The 18620-nt window shown below is 51.1% G+C and overlaps 1 protein-coding gene across 2 annotated transcripts in view; it reads left to right on the top strand.

Moving 5' to 3' along the window:
* Positions 1-18175, top strand: part of PMEPA1 (prostate transmembrane protein, androgen induced 1) — a 33856-nt gene extending 15681 nt beyond the window's left edge. The window contains exons 2-4 of one of the 2 annotated variants that reach the window (XM_048962874.1): positions 9378-9532; positions 13565-13618; positions 13720-18175. In XM_048962874.1, coding sequence (XP_048818831.1) covers positions 9378-9532; positions 13565-13618; positions 13720-14265 — 755 coding nt within the window. In that variant the 3' untranslated portion in view covers positions 14266-18175. Of the gene's footprint in view, positions 1-9377; positions 9533-13564; positions 13619-13716 lie in introns of both variants that reach the window. The other variant, XM_048962873.1, reaches the window with a different exon arrangement.
* Positions 18176-18620: the final 445 nt, after the last annotated feature.

Raw genomic sequence — 18620 nt, 5'->3', positions numbered from 1 at the left:
TTTATTTCTGGAAGGACGCTTCAGTTCCCATTTTTGCTGTTCTTTTTAGGATGTGTGTTCACAAATGTTAATGCTTTTTGGAGGAATAAAGATGTGTGGAGCACATCCCCCGCAGCCCCAGCGCAGGTCACGTTGCAGGAGCCGCGGAGCAGCGGTGTGTGCAGATATCGCCGGGTTTATGGGCACATATGGAGATGGTTTTGTTTGTGTTCCCCGCGATAAGGGCACAGCCTTGCGGGCCAGGTTTAAGAATGAAAATATCAGCGAGGTTTGAATGGGTCAGAGTTTTAGTTATGCAAATAGGGCGCATTAATTAACCCCGTTGCTATAGCTACTGCTTTATTGTTAAATGCAATGAAAAGAGGACAAGCTGTGTCGTTGGATAATCCTCCCCTCTGTGCTCTTCTTCCTCATCCTCCGAAGTCTTTCTCCGCCCCAGTGTGAGGGCAGCTGCTGTCCCCATCCCCATGGGCAGGTGGCGGTCGCCCACGGTGGCCACTGAAAGCCAAACGTGAAGTCCCCTCCTTGCAGAGCCAGGGCTGTGGGGCACGGGGATTGGAGGGGTCCTCGCCGCCATGTCCGCATCCCGGCGGCCTCCCCCAGAGCCCCTTGTGGGCGCTGACTTCGCTGGGCAGCCATCAATTTTCCACCGCAGCCCCATGTCATCAGTCTGCCTTCTGGTGGCTGCGCCGCATGGGAAAGGTCTGGAAGTGGGACAAAGGAGGGGTGCAGATGGATAGGATGGGATGGGTGGGATGGGATGGGTGGGATGGGGCACCTCGTCCTGCCTGGCTGGAGGAGAGGAGCACCAGCCAGGCATTGGGAGCCAGCCCTGTGCAGCTGGGCTTATTGAGCAGAAAAGATGTTTTTTCGTGTCTGCTTAGAGACTCACAAACCAACACAGCAGGATATGGCCCTTCCAGTGTATCTGCTGCAGGAGTTATTTAAAATCTATCTAGGGCTGTTGCTGCAATCAAGGTTGAAGTTCATTACCTCTTAATTTAACCAGACTTGGGGTGCTTTTACTCACTTTCCCCATTTGCCCTGACATGCATATGTATACATAAATACATTCGTTTTTTCCACATACCTACATGGAAGTGCACACATACATACTCTCCTGTCTAGTGGTGTTCAGACCAGATCATGAATTGAAATTGAGTATGGCAGTGACCAAATGCAGTGTGTATGTGTGAGCGCTTGCCCGCATCTGGCATTTTTGATGCAGTGAATGACTGTAATATAAAATTGTACTTGTTTCTTGGAAGTAGCTGCCCTTGTGAAATGTTGCTCCTTGTGCAAGCAAAAGCTGCCAAGCTCTGGGGAAGATAACGGCACTTATAAAGAGGTACAGAAAGGAGAGGTGTCCTGCTGACAGAGCCAAGGAAATCCGGTTTCCATGAAGCTCAGCATGGCTCTGGCCAGCTTGCTCAATTCACATTTCAACACCCGTCTGCCCCTGGCCATGTGGGTGCCATGGGGCTGTGCCACAGCACTGGAACAGCTGCCAGGGGGTGGCGGAGTCTCCGTCTGTGGATGCTTTCCTGTGCAATTGATCCTAGAGAACATTGGTTGTGCTCAGTGATCTCCAGAGGTCCCTTCCAGCCCCTGCAGTTCTGTGATTCGGAGCTGCAGTGCTGCCTGCCCTCGGGTCAGAGGCAGTGGAGGCAGAGGAGATGAGGGCTCACGGCTCACCCTGAGCTGCAGGTGTGCCCCACCACACCAGGGCCAGGCCTTCCCTGCCACCCATAGCCTTTAATTGCCACTTGCACTGTGCAGAGGTGGCAGAGCCCTCCCTGGCTGCAATGTTTGCTCTCCACGGAGCGTCCGCGACTGGCGGTTCGTCTGTCGAAACAGATGTGGGCAGCAACAAACATCTATTTCTATAACTAGAAACAAATTTGGTAATTGCCTCTTTCAACAGGACTTGCTCAAGCAGGAAATGAAATTCCTAAATGGCAGTTAGCAAAAGTATTTATAGCTAAGTTCATAAATGAGATGTGCTTTCCTTTGTCGTGGGCTTCTGCTGGTTGGGAGGAAGAAAACCTCCGTGGCAGCAAGCCGCATATTGATCGCCTGTGTCCCTGGGGTATGCGAAAGTACTTACTTATTCATGGGTTTATTTTTACTACCTGAAGAAATACCCTGAAGAAACCGCTTTGGTCTCCCAGGGTCAGTTGGTTCGGTCTGGATATTGAGTGTCTTTTTTGGTCATTCTTGGTATGGTTGGTCTGTGCTGTGTGTGACTGGAAACAAGCCTGTCACTCTCAGTCCTGTTCCCCCCTCTGCATGCCTGTGTTCAGGGCGCAGAGGAGGTTTTTGGGGGCACCAACACGCTCAGTGGGTGAGCCCCCACTGTCTCCAGCTTTCTCCATACGAGTTACCACTAGTCAGGTCTTTGCAGGCAGTCAGAAGGTGTCCTGGCTGAAAGAGCTGCAATCCTTGCTGGACTGCTTGCAGTTTCCATGTCAGAGCTGTGTGTGGCCGTTCTGTCGTTCCCCTTTGGCTCTGCTCACTGCTCTCTCCGTGGCCGCAGCCGCAGCCCCGCCGCCTGCTGCGCTCGCCCTTTGGATTGGAATGGCTCTGTACCAGACAGCTACTGGTGTCTGAGGACTAGGAGATTTCCTAAGGCCTGACCCGCCTGATGACTGCACAGCTGTAAGCATGAAACGGGGCCATTTCCTTTAAAGCAAACAAAAAAAAGGGAGTGGGGGTGCAGGATGAGGCCATCGCTTGTCAGTGACTCAGAGGATGTGATGCTTGATTGCCTGGGGTGACAGATGATGAAAAGGAACTGTATTAAAGGCACAGTTATGCTCCAAGGGCTGGCATGATGCAAATGACTTCTTGGGCCGCCATTGCCCATTCTGCAGCAGTGGTTTTCCTCAGATCCACCCCTTTTGTGAGCCCTGGTGCCAGAGGTTCTGCCAGCCGTCCTGCTGCAGGCAGCACTACCTCACGTGGCGTTACTTCTGCTTTGTGCATCATTACCAGCAGGCTAAGTCTGGAAATGTAATTTAGTTGCTAACAGTGCTGATGATGCATGAGGCAGGACTGAATCCAGCACGAGCTCTTTGCCATGGGCCTGATCCTGCTCTGTTGTGCCTCGATATTGCTGCTGCAGCTTCAGGATGCTGCTGATCTGTGCCAGCAGTGGTAATATCACGCTCTGTATCTATCTAAAGGTAGATAGGACTTCCCATGCTGTCTTGTAAACAAATACAAATGTTGGCAATCTGATGGGCCCTTTGTATGTGGTTTTGTGGAGGTATTATTTAGAAGATAAATATAACAGATAAACACTAACACAAATACTGCAGTCAAGACTTTGCCTGGTCTGATTGTTGCTCAGATGACCTAGCAGACAAACGGCTGAGTAATCTGCCATCTGAACTTCTTTGTTCTTTCATCTCATCTTCCTGTGCCATGATCTCAGGGAGCGAGAACACCAGACTCTCACAAGTGGAGCTTGGCATCTCATGGGTGAAATCACTGCACTAAAGCAGGAGCAGCGCTTGGTGCTGCACCCTCCTTGGCAGCCCTCGGATTGCAGCTGTTGCCTGGAGCTGTTTTGCTTCTTGCTGAAATGAGTCTGGTTGAGATGTGATGTTCTGCTCAGTGAGCATGTCCCCTCTCCAGGCGGGGCTGGGAAGGATGGGATGGAGCTGCTCACACCGGGTGCTGCTGTGTCAGGGTGTTCTCCATGCAGTGTGTGTTAGCAGGGTGCTGGCGTGGGGCTGCAGTCAGTGGTGGTCCTGGTGTTGGCCCTTGGGATGTGCAGAATCCAAGAGCCTGCAGCTGCTTGCTGAAGGGTTGTGAGGCTGTTCCCTGGGAAAAACAAAGCTCCGACGGGTGCCTGTATTCACATGGCTCTTCTCAAATTCACATGCTTTGAGCAGAAAAAATGAGGTCCGCAGTTTGGCTACATTGCTTAGCCCGCATCCTTTACAGATGCTTTGAGCACCTGGCGTAACCATCGCCCTTCAGGTGGACTCAGTTTTGTTGAGTGTTTTTAACCCTCAGATCCTTCCAAGGAGCCACAGGTTGGTCCACAGTGTGCCTGGGCTGCACTGTGACACCCGGCTCCTGCTCTCCAGGGATGTGCCCACAGCAGTGGGACCTCAGGCTGGAGCTGGGGCATGCTTTGGGCTAGGTCTGCAGCAAGGCAGTTGTGCAGTGCCAGTTCCTGGCCTTACTGGTTTGCCATTCTCTGAAAGCGACTGAGAACTGCTTTGTGCCCTGATTACTAGAGCATGCAAGGCAACAGTAGGCCCTCTGCTCTTCGTGGTAAGGTCAGTCCTTGTGCATCTCCTTGCTGCTGCCAGCACTGTGATGCTTAGAAATGTCAGTAGGGGCGGGAAGGAATGGGTTGTTTTTTGAGGCCTTCAGCCAGAGATGTAGGTTCTGGGGCAGCTGGAAGTCACACCCTTTAGACCCTTTGCATCTGCCATAGGGCAGCATCTCTGTGAAGACAGCAGCAGAGATTTGCATGAGGTGTATTTGCTGTGCTGTATCCTTGCTGTGCCTCAAAGCTGGTGTGAAGGTAGGGGAGCAGGGACCTCTGGACCCGTAAAGGATGCTTGCTGTAGAATACTAATGTAGCTGCTCATGTGTGCATTGACACACCACCACTAAAGCTGGGGGAGGTGGACCTACTCCACCAAAAGCTGCCTGTACCATTATTTTTTATGTGTTCTTTTTATGTAATTTTATGTCTGCAAGGAACCTGCTCAAGCAAAGGGTGCCCCAGGTGCGGATAGATCAAAAACTTCAAAACCTGGGATGAGAGGGGATGAGAGTGTCATGCTTCCAGGGCAGCACCATGGTGTCAGAGGTGTTAGTGGAAACCTGGAGAAGCAGTGCATTATGGAAGCATTTACTGCGGAGCTGCAAACGCTTTTTATTAATTCATCCAGTTGATTTTGTCATGTCTGATGTGTGTGTGCATGGAGACCTTCCTTCTTGGGCAGTGCTGGGAGGAGGGAGCTCACCCTGCATTCCCAAGAATCCTGGAGGAAGCTGGGGTGTTCAGTGTGGCATTACAGTGCCCTGCATTTTGCTGGAGGTAGGCAAGTTGTTCAGTTGTGAATTGCATGAGTCTCAGCCGCCATGGCCCGACTGCCCCTGGCTGCAGGGTTAGTGCTGGAGCTCAGCCTGGCGCTGCAGGTGCCCTGCTGTGGTGCCCTGCTGTGGTGCCCTGCTGTGGTGCCCTGCTGTGGTGCCCTGCTGTGGTGTCCTGCTGTGGTGTCCTGCTGTGATGCCCTGCTTTGTCTTCACGGGTGCTGAGTGGGGATCCGTTGAATTATGGTGCTGAGTCACTGCCCAGCCAGGCTCCATAAATAACTGCGGGTGCTCTGCCCCGCACTGAGCACAGTGAGGAGTGGGGAAGTGCTGCTGAGTGCTTGGAACAAGGGCTGTGGTGGCAGAGAGTGTCTCCTCAGCTCCACGCTGCCTTGGGGAGCAGCATAGGATGAGTCCCATGGCAGTCCAAGCCCTGTCAGGCTCAGTGCCCCAGGCAGCCCTGTGCTGCTCCCCACTCGTGCCCCAGGACTGCATCCTGCCCGCAGTGCTCTGTGCTCCATGCTGGGTTCAGGCTCCTCCCACAGAACCTTAAGTCCATCATTTTCCCCTAATGTGAATGCACATAACACTTTGCGTACAGCCTTGCCACTAAAGCAGGGGGAGAACAGGGAGGCTGTGCTGTGCACGCCATGCTACACCTGCCCACGTTTCAGCAGGCGAAATGAGAAAGCCTTACTCTTTGTGCCCGGTTTGGGCAGAGCATCCAGAAGCACAGGTGCACGTGCCATCCTTCCCAGGCAGCACGAAGGTTGCTGCCTTGCAGCAGCAAGGTTTGCCAACCCTCCTCCTGCCCCACCTGTGGCCTTGCTGGGCTGCCCACTGGTGGCGGCGGCAGCAGCAGTTCTTCCTCTACACCCGTGTGAGGATGTTTCTGATGGTCTTTTGCAGCCCTTGAGTTGACCTGTCATGCTGCACTGCCCAACGATCTGCTTTGTGTCAGAGTGAGGGATTTTGAAAGATAAAAACACCCAGAGGAAGTGAAAGTGAGCAAAGGAGAAGCAAAGTGTCCTGCCGGGGATTCTCGGGTTTGTTCTATTTTGTGTCAGCAAAACTGCACTTTTAGCACAGTTTGCTGCAGCGTTGCTGTGTTTCACTTAGGAACTGCTGCTAATATAGATCCATTTGTTCAGCTTAGCCATTATTTCCTCAGCAGTTTTGCTTCTCACATGAAATGCAACTCCAATATATGGGAGCCATCACTGAGGCATACAGGTAACAGATTTGACCCCCAGATGTGTTACACCTGTCCAAAAACAAAAAGTACGTGGGTGTGTTTTTCTCTTCTCTCTACCTGCCATCCTTGGAGCATTTGTGTTCAGCAGTGATGCTCTGCATGAGGGGAGAGCATTTCTCACGTTGCAGAGCAGTTGTGTGCGTGCTCAGTGTCTGCAAAGTTGCAGCGTCTGGATGGAGAGCACAGAAAGGCAGGTTGTGTCACTTCAACGCGATGTCTGAACCTGCGAGTGTGAAATGGATTCTGGAGTGAAAATTATGCAGAATTAAATTAGTGTGACCTTACTTTGCATTGGGAGGCTGCATTTGCCCATCTTGCAAAGCCTCGTGCATTTATAACACTTCCCTTGGGGAAAATTACAGAGAGAAATGGAATGAGGTCTCTTCTAATTGAAAAGTGACGATGATTAGGAAGCCAAACACAAAATGTGTTGAGTATTTTTTTTCTCGTTTTGTTGTGTGTGTGTTTTAAGAATACCAGCAGAATTATAAATGATGTGCTCTGCAGTTTGGCTTGTTTTTCATTCCCCAAAGGTTTGTTATTAGCATAGCAGCTGAACTGCACTTGTATAATAACACATTAACTCAAAGTTTGGTGGCTTTTCTTTGACTTCATTAGTTTGACTGAGCTGCTTGGATAAAATCTGTCCAGGTATATCCAGCTTTCAGTGTGCTGTGCCTTGGTTCGTTTTTTGCCCCTCTGAATATGGAGCCCATGAAGACAAGTTAAAACAGGGGGAGAGCTGGCAGCAGCTTCCACACCTCGAGTGGGTATGAATCTCTTGCAACTTGAAAAGCACCAGCTGTGTGCGGGGCGCTTTAGGATTGCATGTCATTGCCACAGTGGGCTGCAGGAGGGCTGCTGCTGGGTGGATCAGAGCTCCCCTGGCTGTGTGTAGGCTCTGGTTGTGCTGGGGGCAGAGGGAGCCCCGTGCATGTCCTGGTGCAGGGGTTGGGGGTTCCTGCTGGGTTTTGCCAGCATGTGAGCAACTGTTCATTTCAGCAACAAGAGAGGCAGCAGGGTAGGTGCGTTGCTCGTGGTGCTCATGTGGGTATGTTCAGCTCCTGCTCTGTGCTGAGGAAAATGGAGAAGAGTACGGCTGCTGATGTGGCAGTTTACAGAATGTTAAGTTGCAGCTTAATTGTCATCCCCCTCCCACAAAGCAAGATATTAAAATCCCTCTGCTATTTATACAGTCAGTGATTGCCGTAAGGTTGGACTCGCTTCCACATCACAACCCCCCAGTTTGGGGTCTGACAAGCAAGCAGTACACGGTGCATCGCTCATCACAGCTCCTCCTCCTCCATGGGTGCCCCTTCCTCCCCAGCTGCTCCTGACTGCAACCTCCCAGCTCTGCAGTGCAGGTGGGGCAGCTCTTCCTGATGGCCAAAGTGCTACGTGCATCACCGCACTGCTGTGAGCAGTGGAGCTGGATTTGGTTTGCTTAGTGTGCCTCTCATTTTAGGAAGGGAACTTTCGTTTATAACTGCCTTCCTCTCCCTTTTCTTCAGAAGTGCTACTTTTTTTTTTCTTCCTTTCTTTCTTTCTTTTTCTTTTTAAGCTAAAAAGGAGGCTTTCCATCGCTGGCCTCATTTAGTTTTTCTTGTATCTTCTTGCTGTGGCCAAAGCACATGTTTCATTCTGAGGCTGAATTGACTCATCTTCCTAAAACCTTGGGTTGTGGCTTTTTGTCTTTGCTTTACTGCAGTGCTTTCTGCATGAAGGCTTTTCTGCTGCCCATGGGCTCCTTCTGCCCTGGGGTTCTGTGTGCACAAATCCGTGAGCTGTGCCCTTGTTGGCTGATGGGAAGCAGGCAGATTGCAGTCAGCCTGTAGAGCTGCTCCCCAGTTGCTCCTAGAGCTGCTTCTCCTGCTGATGGATGGCCATAAGTGTGGCTATAAAGTGGGAGCCCCTTCCTCCATCCCCCCATGTCAGCCTTGCCACCGGCCCCTTCCTGTCTGGGAACCCGTGCTGGCACAGCTGGTAGCAACTCCACCAGTGTCAGAGCCACGTCCTGTGCTCCCAGGGCTGCTTACCACCACGTGTCAGGACAAGCTCCTGCTTTCAGGGCGTAACTCTGCGCTGTGCAGGTGGTGGATGGAGCGGGTTAAACATTCTGGGATCTGGGGGTGATGGGCAGTGCGCCTGTCTGGCAGCAGAAATAGCTGCTGCTAGCAGAATGAACTCCAAAGGAACCGGTGGCACTTACCACCTGGACTGTTTTCTTGACATTTATTTGCTTTTACTGGCACTTAAATGCCACCTGCCAGGAGAAAACTTTCCATTAAAAAAAAAACAACTGCCTGACTCAGCAGATGGCATCGCAGGCACTGCGAGCAATGTGATGCTGCCCTTGGGCACCTTGAGTCTGCGTGTGGGCACGTGTGCTGTGTATGTCTGCATAAAGTGCAGGTGGCTGCATCCACGGCAGTGTGAGGCAGAGCCTTCCGAAAGTGCGTTTTGTAGCCATCCCTACTGAGATGCAAAGTGAAAATGCCCAGAACTGTTTTTTATTTTGGATGCCAAGTGTCTCTGGAGTTAAGCAGGTCATCTGTTTGCTTGTTCCTGTTTGTTTGGAGGGTTTTTGGCAGCTCTCCTGTGTGTCAGTTCAGGCTGCTCAAGCTCCTGCTGTCAGCTGGGCGAGCAGTGCGGTGCTGCAGCCCTGCTCTGCGATGGCCATGCGAGGAGGGGAAGGCTCCATCAGCACCCATGGGCACGGGGGCTGTGCAGCCTGCAGGCAGCAGAGCACCAGGGAGTGGTAGGGAAGTTTTATCAAGTTTTATCCGGGTTGTGGTTTGGAAATCTGTGCTCTGTGGGTCTTGTCTAAAGGTCCCTCCTAGAGACTGCTCTGGGGCACCGAAGATGTGAATTAATGTGGGTTTTTTTTTATGAAGTATCTGGGCTGAAAGCACACGGAGCCCACGTGTGTGCGTCTGCGAGTGTTGTGGGGGAAGGATGCAGCTGTGCTGTGTCACCGCCTGCTTGGCCAAATTCCTCCTCCTCGCACTCCATTAAGTGCTGCTTTTTCAGGTGGCTCACAATATGTCTCTCTCTCTTGCAGCGGAGTTGGAGTTTGTACAGATAATCATCATCGTGGTGGTGATGATGGTGATGGTGGTGGTGATCACCTGCCTGCTGAACCACTACAAACTCTCTGCGCGATCCTTCATCAGCCGGCACAGCCAAGGGAGGCGGAGAGATGAGAATCTGTCATCAGTAAGTCACACGCTGCTCTTCCCATCTGTGCCGTACGGCGCTGTTTGCCAAGTGATGTGAAATTTGGGAAATGTGAGAGCCAAAGGCGTTCGTCTCAGTTGGGTTTGCATGTTTGCGGCTCAGTGCTGCCTGGAGAGATGACCAGGCTGGGTCTTGGCTTCATCTGCCCAGGGACGTGGGAGCCTTGTAAGGATGCCTCTGGCTTTTCAGGGTGTTGTATGATGTAGTATACAGGCAGCTCTACACTTTGCAGCTTGGACTTTCCATTAACAAAGCAACCACACCAGGCTGCTCCTGGTGTGCCCTGTTCCTGAAACCACCTTGCACTGCCGGATGTTGGGGATGCACACACCTTGACATTTACAGCACCAAGCTATTGACTCTGGCAGCAGCTCCAGTTAGAGAGTCCCAGAGGAGTGAATTAATCTGCTCCTTGCCTTCGAGAGGATGGGAAATCCTCAAGGATTTCCAGAGTTTGCCAGGGGTGAAGCAGCACTGCTGTCATTGCTGTGGTGGAGGTGCCAGGAAGCGCCCATCAGACACGTGAGCAGAAACCTCACCAAGGGGATGCTCAGGAGATTCCCAGCACAGCCCGGGCTCTGTGGTTCATAGAAGCCCAAGGAGAAATGTGTTAATTGCCTCTGCAGCTCAAGGAGAGCCTCTCCAGCCTGTGGCAGATGCTTGTCTATGCAGAGTTGAAGGTTTCATCAGATACAGCAGCTCAGTTACAGGAGCCTACAGAGAAAAGACACAAGTTTAGTGGAGGGTGAGCATGCTCACTGCTGCCTACATAACCCTGTGCAGGGATACATTGTGCTGATGGATTTTTGCTTCGTTCACTCTGAAAGATCTTAAAGCTCTTTAAACAATACGGATTTCTTGAGGTCACTGCTCCAAGCTCCTGTCTCCAATGTGCAGGGCAGGCTGAGCAGGCACTGCTGCCTTGTCCTGGTCTCTGCAGGGCTGCATTCCTTTCTAGCAAAACCAGGAAAATGATCAAGTACTGTGACTGTTTTTTGGGGTTTTTTTTCATTGTAAGAGAGCAGAGCTCTGCCATCAGGTTTAATAAGCATGGCACTGCTGAAGGCTGCTCAGCCTGTGGTACCCATCACACCGCTGTCCCTGCACTGTGCTGCTCTCTTGCTGGAGGAAGCTGCCTGTTGGGAAGGAGTGCTGGGAAAGCCCCAAGCTCAACCAAACCACTCTGCATCACGTCAGCATACTGTATGTCAGGACAAGCCTTTTTCAGGTTGGCTATTTTTATTTTCTTTAAGAAGAAGAAAGAAGGCTAACCTGGAAAGAGATGGCTGCCAGACTTGCATGAGGGCACAGAGCCTTCTGAGCATTTCTCCAACCCCCACTTGGGGCATTTATTGTTCTCCCTCTTCTCCTGCTCCTTCCCTGCCCTGACACAGCGAGGTGAGGGGCCAAGCTCCTGCGTGTCCCCAAAGCCCTCCTGGAGACACGAGAAGCCCTTGAGATCTCACAGTGGCATCAGCCATGAGAACGACCTTCAAGGCGCCTCATTTGGGATTCAGCACAGCACACCTTCCTGGGGAGAGCTGCTGCAGTCTGACTGTGTGCAGCGGCTGTGCTCAGCTCAGAACCAGCTTGTGTGAGCCATTAAACTTGCACTGAACTGGTGCTGGGCTTTTTACATCTCAAACTTCATTTTGCTGTCATGACCAGACAGGCGCTGGAGCTACAAACACGTTTTTCATCTTTTAAAATATTAAAGTAGTTCATCCCATGGTCAGAGTACTGCAAGATGTGCAGCAGTTGTCTTTTTTAGTTCTTGTAGCTCAAAAATTACAACTGAAGGAGAAATTCATTTCCCCGAAGGTGGGGTTTTTTAATGTGGTTCGTGCTAGCAAGGAATTCCTGCTCTGCTGCACCTGTTTGTGCATCACAGTCCTATCTGTTCTACTTCTTAAATTGTCTCCTTGTAACAGGTACCTTTACTTTTCTTTAAGAAATGTGGCTGAAAATATATGTGTTTTTTTTTCAATAAGAACGGCACTGTCCCTGCACCTCTGGAGCATAGAGACCTTCCTAAGACAAAATTGAAAGGACAGCTCAGAAATTTAATCTGTGTCACTCTGCTCTGCAGTGGGAATGCTCTGCCATAACTAAAGCAAGAGGTTCCGTGAAGTCAAAGATGGAGCTGTAAAATGAAATCAGAAAGAAGTCTGAGGTTCCAAAGTGAGTCCTGGAATACTTACAGGATTTCACAGCCACATTGCTCAGCAGACCCAACTTCCATTCTGAGAAAACAAAGCTTTGGGGGTGCAGCCATTGCTGAGATGAATTCAGGTCCCAGATGGGGTGCAGCGCTGTGCAGGGGCAGCCTGGCCATGCAGGGGGCCTGGTGGTGGCCGTCCCACGGCACCAGGGCTGAGAACAGACACGCTCTGTGGGTTTGCCCACCTCTGGCTGTTGGTTTCTAGCAGTTTTCATCCTGCTGTTGACTCAGGAAGGTGAGATAGGAGCTCTCTGGGAGCACAGGAGGCAGGCATGGTGCTGAGCACCCCGCTTGGCCGGGCTTTGCCCTGCAGCCTGCAGCTCCTTCAGCTGCTGAGGGAATTTGAATGCAGACGGTGCCTGCAGGCAAGGAGTGCACTTAGAGCAGCCCAGACTAAACAGCCGGTGCCTGTGTAAACAGCTGTGTGCATCCTGGGGCTGTGCAGTGTGGTGCTGCTGCCTTGCCCAGCACAGGGGTGGCAGTGTGGTGCTGCAGCTCCTTTTGGTGTACGTCACCATTTTCTTTGCACTGGCAGCAGGACCACTGTGAGGTGGATGTGCAGGTATTTCAGTAACAGTTTGGGGGCTGCATACCCGATGAGAAGTGTATCCCAAACTGGGGAAAATGGAGAAAAGGGAAAAACTAGGGTTTATTATTCGGTTCTGTGGAAATGTTAACACGGGGCTTACGATGTGTTTGGGGCAGCAGGTGAGCCCTGCAAGGTGCTCTGGGCTGTGCTCTGCAGGGCTGGTATGGCTCCAAAGGGCTGGGCGAGGGGCAGGCTGCTGCCAGTCAGCTGAAATCCCTGGGCATCCCCGGGAAGAGGTGGAGAGTGACCTTTGGATGGGACTCTTAATCCTAAAAGGGAAATACAAAGGGGACTTGGCAGGTTTTTTTCCACTGGGGTAAAGGTGTCTGACTGTGCCAGCCCTGAAGGTTCACCTGCACACAGCTGGGAAGTGCCAGCCAGTAGAGGTGGATTTATGAGCCCTTCAAGGCTTGTTTTCCTCCTGCTCTCTCTCCTGGAGCAATGTTGCAATATATATGAATTTTAGCAATATTTAAATACTTCAGGTCCCGAGGCAGAAATGTGAACTGTGTGTGCTCACAGTATCTGCAACCAACGGAAGGAGGCCACGTTTGTGTTTGTTGTGATGATGGGCTGTAAGGCCATGTGGGGAGGCTGTGGGTGTTCCTTGCAGGGGCTGTGGGTCCCAGGTACAGATTGCAGCACTGGGTGCCAGGATGAACAGAGCCTCAGCTCCTCAGTCTTTGTAACCAGGGGCCATTGATCCCTTGGGGGAGGAAAAACTGTGGAACCATCCTGTTGCTAGAGATGTATTTTTTGTAGCCACGTCAAGATTAAGCTTAAGTATTTGCTTAACTGTCTTTATTTTCCCATGGTTTTCTTGATTGCTTGCATCAGAATGTGGGTGTGAAGTTTTCTGTTTTTCTCAATCTTGCCATTATTTCATGGAGCATTTGCTGATATCTCGTGAATCACCCATGGCTTGTGAATCACATATTGAGAAACACGGCCGGGGTCGGGAGAGGAACCCACGGGGCAGGCATGGCTGGGAGGGGGAGGCCTGCAGTCTGGATAAAACGGTTTGCTGCTGGCACTCATCATTCATTCTGGTTTGTCAGATCTCAATGGGACGGGAAGGGAGGGAAGCCCTGCTAGGAGCGGCGTTCCAAGGGCAGCCCATCCCATCCCAGGATGGGGGGAAGCAGGGCTTGGGGGCGCAGCTCAGCCATGCTGACACCAACCTCTCTTCTTCCCGATGCAGGAGGGCAGCCTGTGGCCGTCGGAAAGCACCGTGTCGGGGAGCGGGATGGCTGAGGTGAGGACAGCCCGGGCTCCGCGTGCCGCCGGTCCCCAAGCCCCAGGGCCGCATCTCACGTCCCACCACCCCTTCTCGTTTCTTTCTCTCCCCTCCAGCAGCAGATCTACACCCCGCGGCCCAGCGAGCGCCTGGCGGTGCCGTCCTTCCTGCAGCGGGACCGCTTCAACAGGTTCCAGCCCACCTACCCCTACCTGCAGCACGAGATCGACCTGCCCCCCACCATCTCGCTGTCGGACGGCGAGGAGCCCCCCCCGTACCAGGGACCCTGCACTCTGCAGCTGCGCGACCCCGAGCAGCAAATGGAGCTCAACAGGGAGTCGGTGCGCGCGCCCCCCAACAGAACCATCTTCGACAGTGACTTGATAGATAACTCGGTGTACGGGGGGCCGTGCCCCCCCAGCAGTAACTCTGGCATCAGCGCGACCTGCTATGGGAGCAACGGCAGGATGGAGGGCCCGCCGCCCACCTACAGCGAGGTGATCGGGCATTACCCCGGAGCCACCTTCTACCAGCACCAGCAGAACAACAGCGGGGTGCCCTCGCTGCTGGAGGGCAGCAGACTCCATCCCTCACAGATCAATGGCCTTGAGAGCACAACGGCGTGGAACAAAGAGAAAGAGAAACAGAAAGGGCACCCCTTTTAAAAAAGGAGAAAAAGGAGAGAAAGGCAAAGTCAGCGAAACGCTCTGCACTTCTGGTGGGAAGGAAGAAGGGGAGGGATTGGGAGCTGAGGAAGATGAGCAAAGGAGAAAAAAAAATGAAAAAAAAAAAAAGCCCTTCCCCATCTCTCCGTGTATAAATATTTACTTGTTATGTCTGGTCTGAATGCACAAGCCCACAAAGCTTGCAGAAACATTTCTTTCTTGAGCTGTGTCTAGACGTTGAAAAAGGAAAAAGAAAACAACTGTAGTCTTTTTTTTTTTTTTTTTTTTGGTTTTGTTTCTAGTTGAGCTGTGTGTGAATGCTTTTTTGTTTTCGTTTGATTCTTTCACTTAACTTTAAAGACAAAATATTTGCACAAAAAAACGTTTTGTTTAAAGATCTGCAATATAAATATATAAATATATATTAAGAATAAGAGAAAAGTGTATGTGTAAGGAGCAGGAGTATTTTTGTATTAGAAGAGGCCTATTAAAAAAAAAAGAAAAAAAAAGTTGTTTTCTGAACTAGAAGAAAAATGGCAATTTTTTGAGTGCCAACTCAAAAAGTGTGTATGACGTTGTAAAAAACAAACACAAAAAAAAAACCACAAAAAAAAGAACAAAACAAAAAAAAAAATCAAAAGCAGGGGTTTAGAGTTATTTATATAAATGTTGAAATTTTGCACTATTTTTTAATATAAATATGTCAGTGCTTGTGTTGGTCAAAGCCTCTATCGTGTCTACCATGCAACTGTTAAGGGATGTTTGTCCACAGGAGCAGCAGTGAGTGGGGCTGTGGGCGCTGCGGCGCCGTGCAGCCGAGCTGTGGGGCTGTGGGGGGCCTGGCTGCTGCCGGGGGGGCAGAAGCAGAAGCAGGCAGGAATTACTTGATTTTTTTTTATTTTTTTATTTTATTTTTTTTTTTTGGACAACCTCTAACTTTTTGGAGGGGGGTGGCGGCGGGGATGAGAATAAACTTCTGTGTCTGAAGGAACAAAGTGGTGGTTTTTGGTTTATTTCTTTCAATGTCAGCCTGGAGGGCGCTGCGTGCAGGTGTGGAAGCAGCAGAGCTGTGCCCCCCCCCCCTCACCCCCAGAGCCAGACCTGGACTGCAGCATGCTGGGCTGCCATGGCTGCAGGGCTGCTGTGCTGCGTGGGGCTGCACTCTGCTCCCAGCACTGGGGTTGCAGCCCCGCCTGCCTCTGCTCAGTGCTGTTTTTTGCTTTCTTACCCCTCTAGATAGGTGTGAGGCACGATGGGTGGGAACGAGCCTGTTCCTGTGATGTGTCAATTAAAAGCTAACCGAATAGGCTCAATGCTTTAGAAGCAAAAGCCCTTCACCTCCTTGGAAGATTTCTTCACTGGGAGCAGCACCTGCTCGGCCCTCTGCCTGCAGATCCACGCTGCCCTCAGCTCAGCTCCGGTGCCGTCCGTCCCTCTGCTCTCCGTGTCGGTGCAGGGAGGTGTGGGGCCGTTCCCTGCAGGGTGCTGCCCGGCAGTGACAGACGTGGAAGACATAAAGGCAATAAGTTGTTGTTAAGCAACTCTTCTATTACTTGAAAAAGAAAAATACGTGAGAACAGTTCTGAAGTTGTGACGGTTTGAACAATATTTATATGTATTTTGGTGAAGATGGAGAATAACTGAACTTGAAGTTGGTTTTTTGTTTGCTTTTTTTTTTTTTTAATAAATCCTGTATTCTCTCAGTCCTTCAGAGCACTTTTCTGCAGCTCTCGGGGTCCTCCCAGCTTTACAGCCACGCAAAACCACAAAAGAAACAACCAGAAATGCAAAGGAGAGCGACTTGAGTGTGTCAGGAAGGCGCAAAGTGAGTTTATGAAAACGTATCTTTATGTAACATATCTATTAGTGCCTTATGAAAGAAGCAGCATCGCTCCCTTTTAAAAGAGGGGAGAAGGGAATCCCGGGCATCACCACCCAGCAGTGCTGCTCCGCATGCCGTGCACAGGGCAGCTGTCCCCCCGTGGGCTGCGGATGCTGCCTGGGTCACCTGGGTGCTCCTGCACATGGCGTGGGGTCAGGAACCGCAGCTGCTGTTGGACGTGAGGTACCAACCAAAAGACGCCTGTAATATCTGCTGCCCTCTTGAGCCAAAACGCGTGCATAGTGCGGTTGGGTTTTGTTTCCGGGGGGTGTTCTGTTCTGTGAGCTTAACTCGTGTGTTTGCTACAAAAACCAAATGGTTACCTCAGTGGGTGTGGGGTGGGATGTGCATCGTGGTCCGGCACGGAGCAGGCGGGGGTTCTTGGCGGCACTGCTGGGCGGTGGGCACTGAGCGGTGCTCTGTTGGCTTTGTGCAGTCAGAGCGGCTCCAGGTCTTCTATCAGGCCTTGGGATTTCAACTCGTTCTCTTTTTTCCCTCCCCATCCTCTCCCCGTGTGAATTTCAATCTCGCAGACCTCACCCCGAGCATCCTGCAGCTCCTTGATCCCTTCGCTGAGTTACTGGCTCTGCTTTCCTTTGCCGTGTGGGGCATGGAATGAGCTTACAGCAGGGTGGCTCATCAGCACCAAACTGCCATTGCAGCACTGCCGTCAGCCCATGTCCCACACCCCTGGAGCTGCCATAGGCTGCCAGAATGGGTCTCAGCCCAGCCCAGTGCATCCCCAGCCCAGCCCAGCTCAGCACAGCTGACTTGTTCCCTTGTGCCCGGCTCCTTTCCGCATCCTGCAGCCCTGCACACCCTGTGTTTCCAATGCAGGACCAGATCTGGGGCCCAGATGAATTCCCAAGTTCTGAATGGGTGTTAGAAATAATGTTCTTGAATTATGATGATGATTCTTTATTATTGTTGTCCTTATTATTATTGCTATTTAATGTTATTTTTGCCTCGGGGTCCATGTCTCCCACCCCCCAGTCCCTCCATGGCCGGGTGCTGGCCATGCACTCTGTCTCCCTTTGGTCTCTATGCAGGACCTGCCCACAGCTGCTCTCACATCCCACAGCTGCAGCAGAGGGAGCATCAGGCCCTGCCCCAGTGACTTACTGCGACAAAAGCAGGAGAAATAAGACATTGCCAGTGCTCAGCAGCCTCCATCACAGCTCAGCCTTTTTGCTCAGAGCTGTAGGAGTCGTGTTGGCTTTAGAAGGGTTCATTAATCTGAGGGATTTCCTTAGGGTACAGTATGGCAAACAGCATCCTGAGCGTGCCACCAGAATGAACGTGGCTTCTCAGTGAGGATGGCAAGGAGCAGTGCTTTTTGTTGAGGCTTTGGCCCCCTCCACAGCCCACTGGTGTGAGACGGCCTCACTGAGGTATCTTAACTGGGGCTATAAGGAAATCCATCTGATTTCTGGGGCACTCACCTTCCCTATGTGTGTACAACCTCTACACTGCACTACCTGCCGTGTTAAAGAAATAGAAGCCCAATGTTTTCACTGAGGATCAGACAAGGACTGCCTCCAGCTGTGTAGCACCAGCAGTGCTGGCTGAGGACAGAATGAATTCGTAGTCTCTCTGTTTCACTCAGACATTCTCAATGCTACCATAAAACAAAAAAGTTTTCCAGAAACAGCGCTTCAAATTGTTGCTGTGCCATAGAAGCCCGTGAGGGACAGCACTACAGTCCTGGTTTGCCTGCCTTACAGACACAACCTCATTGTATTCATCTTTCCTCAGCCTTCCAGTTGCATTGCTTTGGCTTTGGAGTTTGTCACGGGCAGTCCTGCATCCCAAGTTCTGTTCAAGTTTAAACTTCTGTAAACTATTGACCGCACATGCAATGCAGTACTTACCTATATTTTGCTGGTTTAGTATGAATATGTACTCTGATGCCAATTTACAAAATTCTGTTGTAAATGCTTATTGTGTAACAGTAACCAATAGTGGCAATTATATGTCATTCTAAAAGCTGCAATACTTATACAATAAATTTTACAATACTTTGGACAATCTGCCTTCACCTTTCGCTTTGTTACCCTAAAACCAGAGTTTGCCAACTCAGTGTCATCTAAGGAGCACTTCCCATTTTCTTTTTGAATACTGGAAAAAGAATATTCTCAGGTTTGGGTTTTTTTGTGCTCCCCCTCTGCACAGCATCCTTTGGGCCCAGCTGGTGCTGTGTGGGTGCAGTGTGCTGTGCTGCTGTTTGCTGTGCACCTCAGCTCCTTTTGCTTTGAGCTCCAGCACTGCCACTTTCCTCCCAGAAGAAGCGCAGCCGCCCCTCAGATGGGAGCAGTGACAGTCAGAGCTTTAACCTGAATGACCATCAGTCGATGAGAACGGTGCAGGTGGGCTCCAACCCTAAGCACCAACCACGTGTGTGACTTTTCTTCTTGAGGCTGCGGTCACATGGCAGCCATCACAATCAAATGGTTGGAAGCGTCACTGATTGCAG

The sequence above is a fragment of the Lagopus muta genome, chromosome 16 (assembly GCF_023343835.1).
Source record: "Lagopus muta isolate bLagMut1 chromosome 16, bLagMut1 primary, whole genome shotgun sequence".
Lineage (NCBI taxonomy): Eukaryota > Metazoa > Chordata > Aves > Galliformes > Phasianidae > Lagopus > Lagopus muta.
Note: the sequence above shows the minus strand (reverse complement) of the source record. Positions and strands in the feature narration are given on the sequence as shown.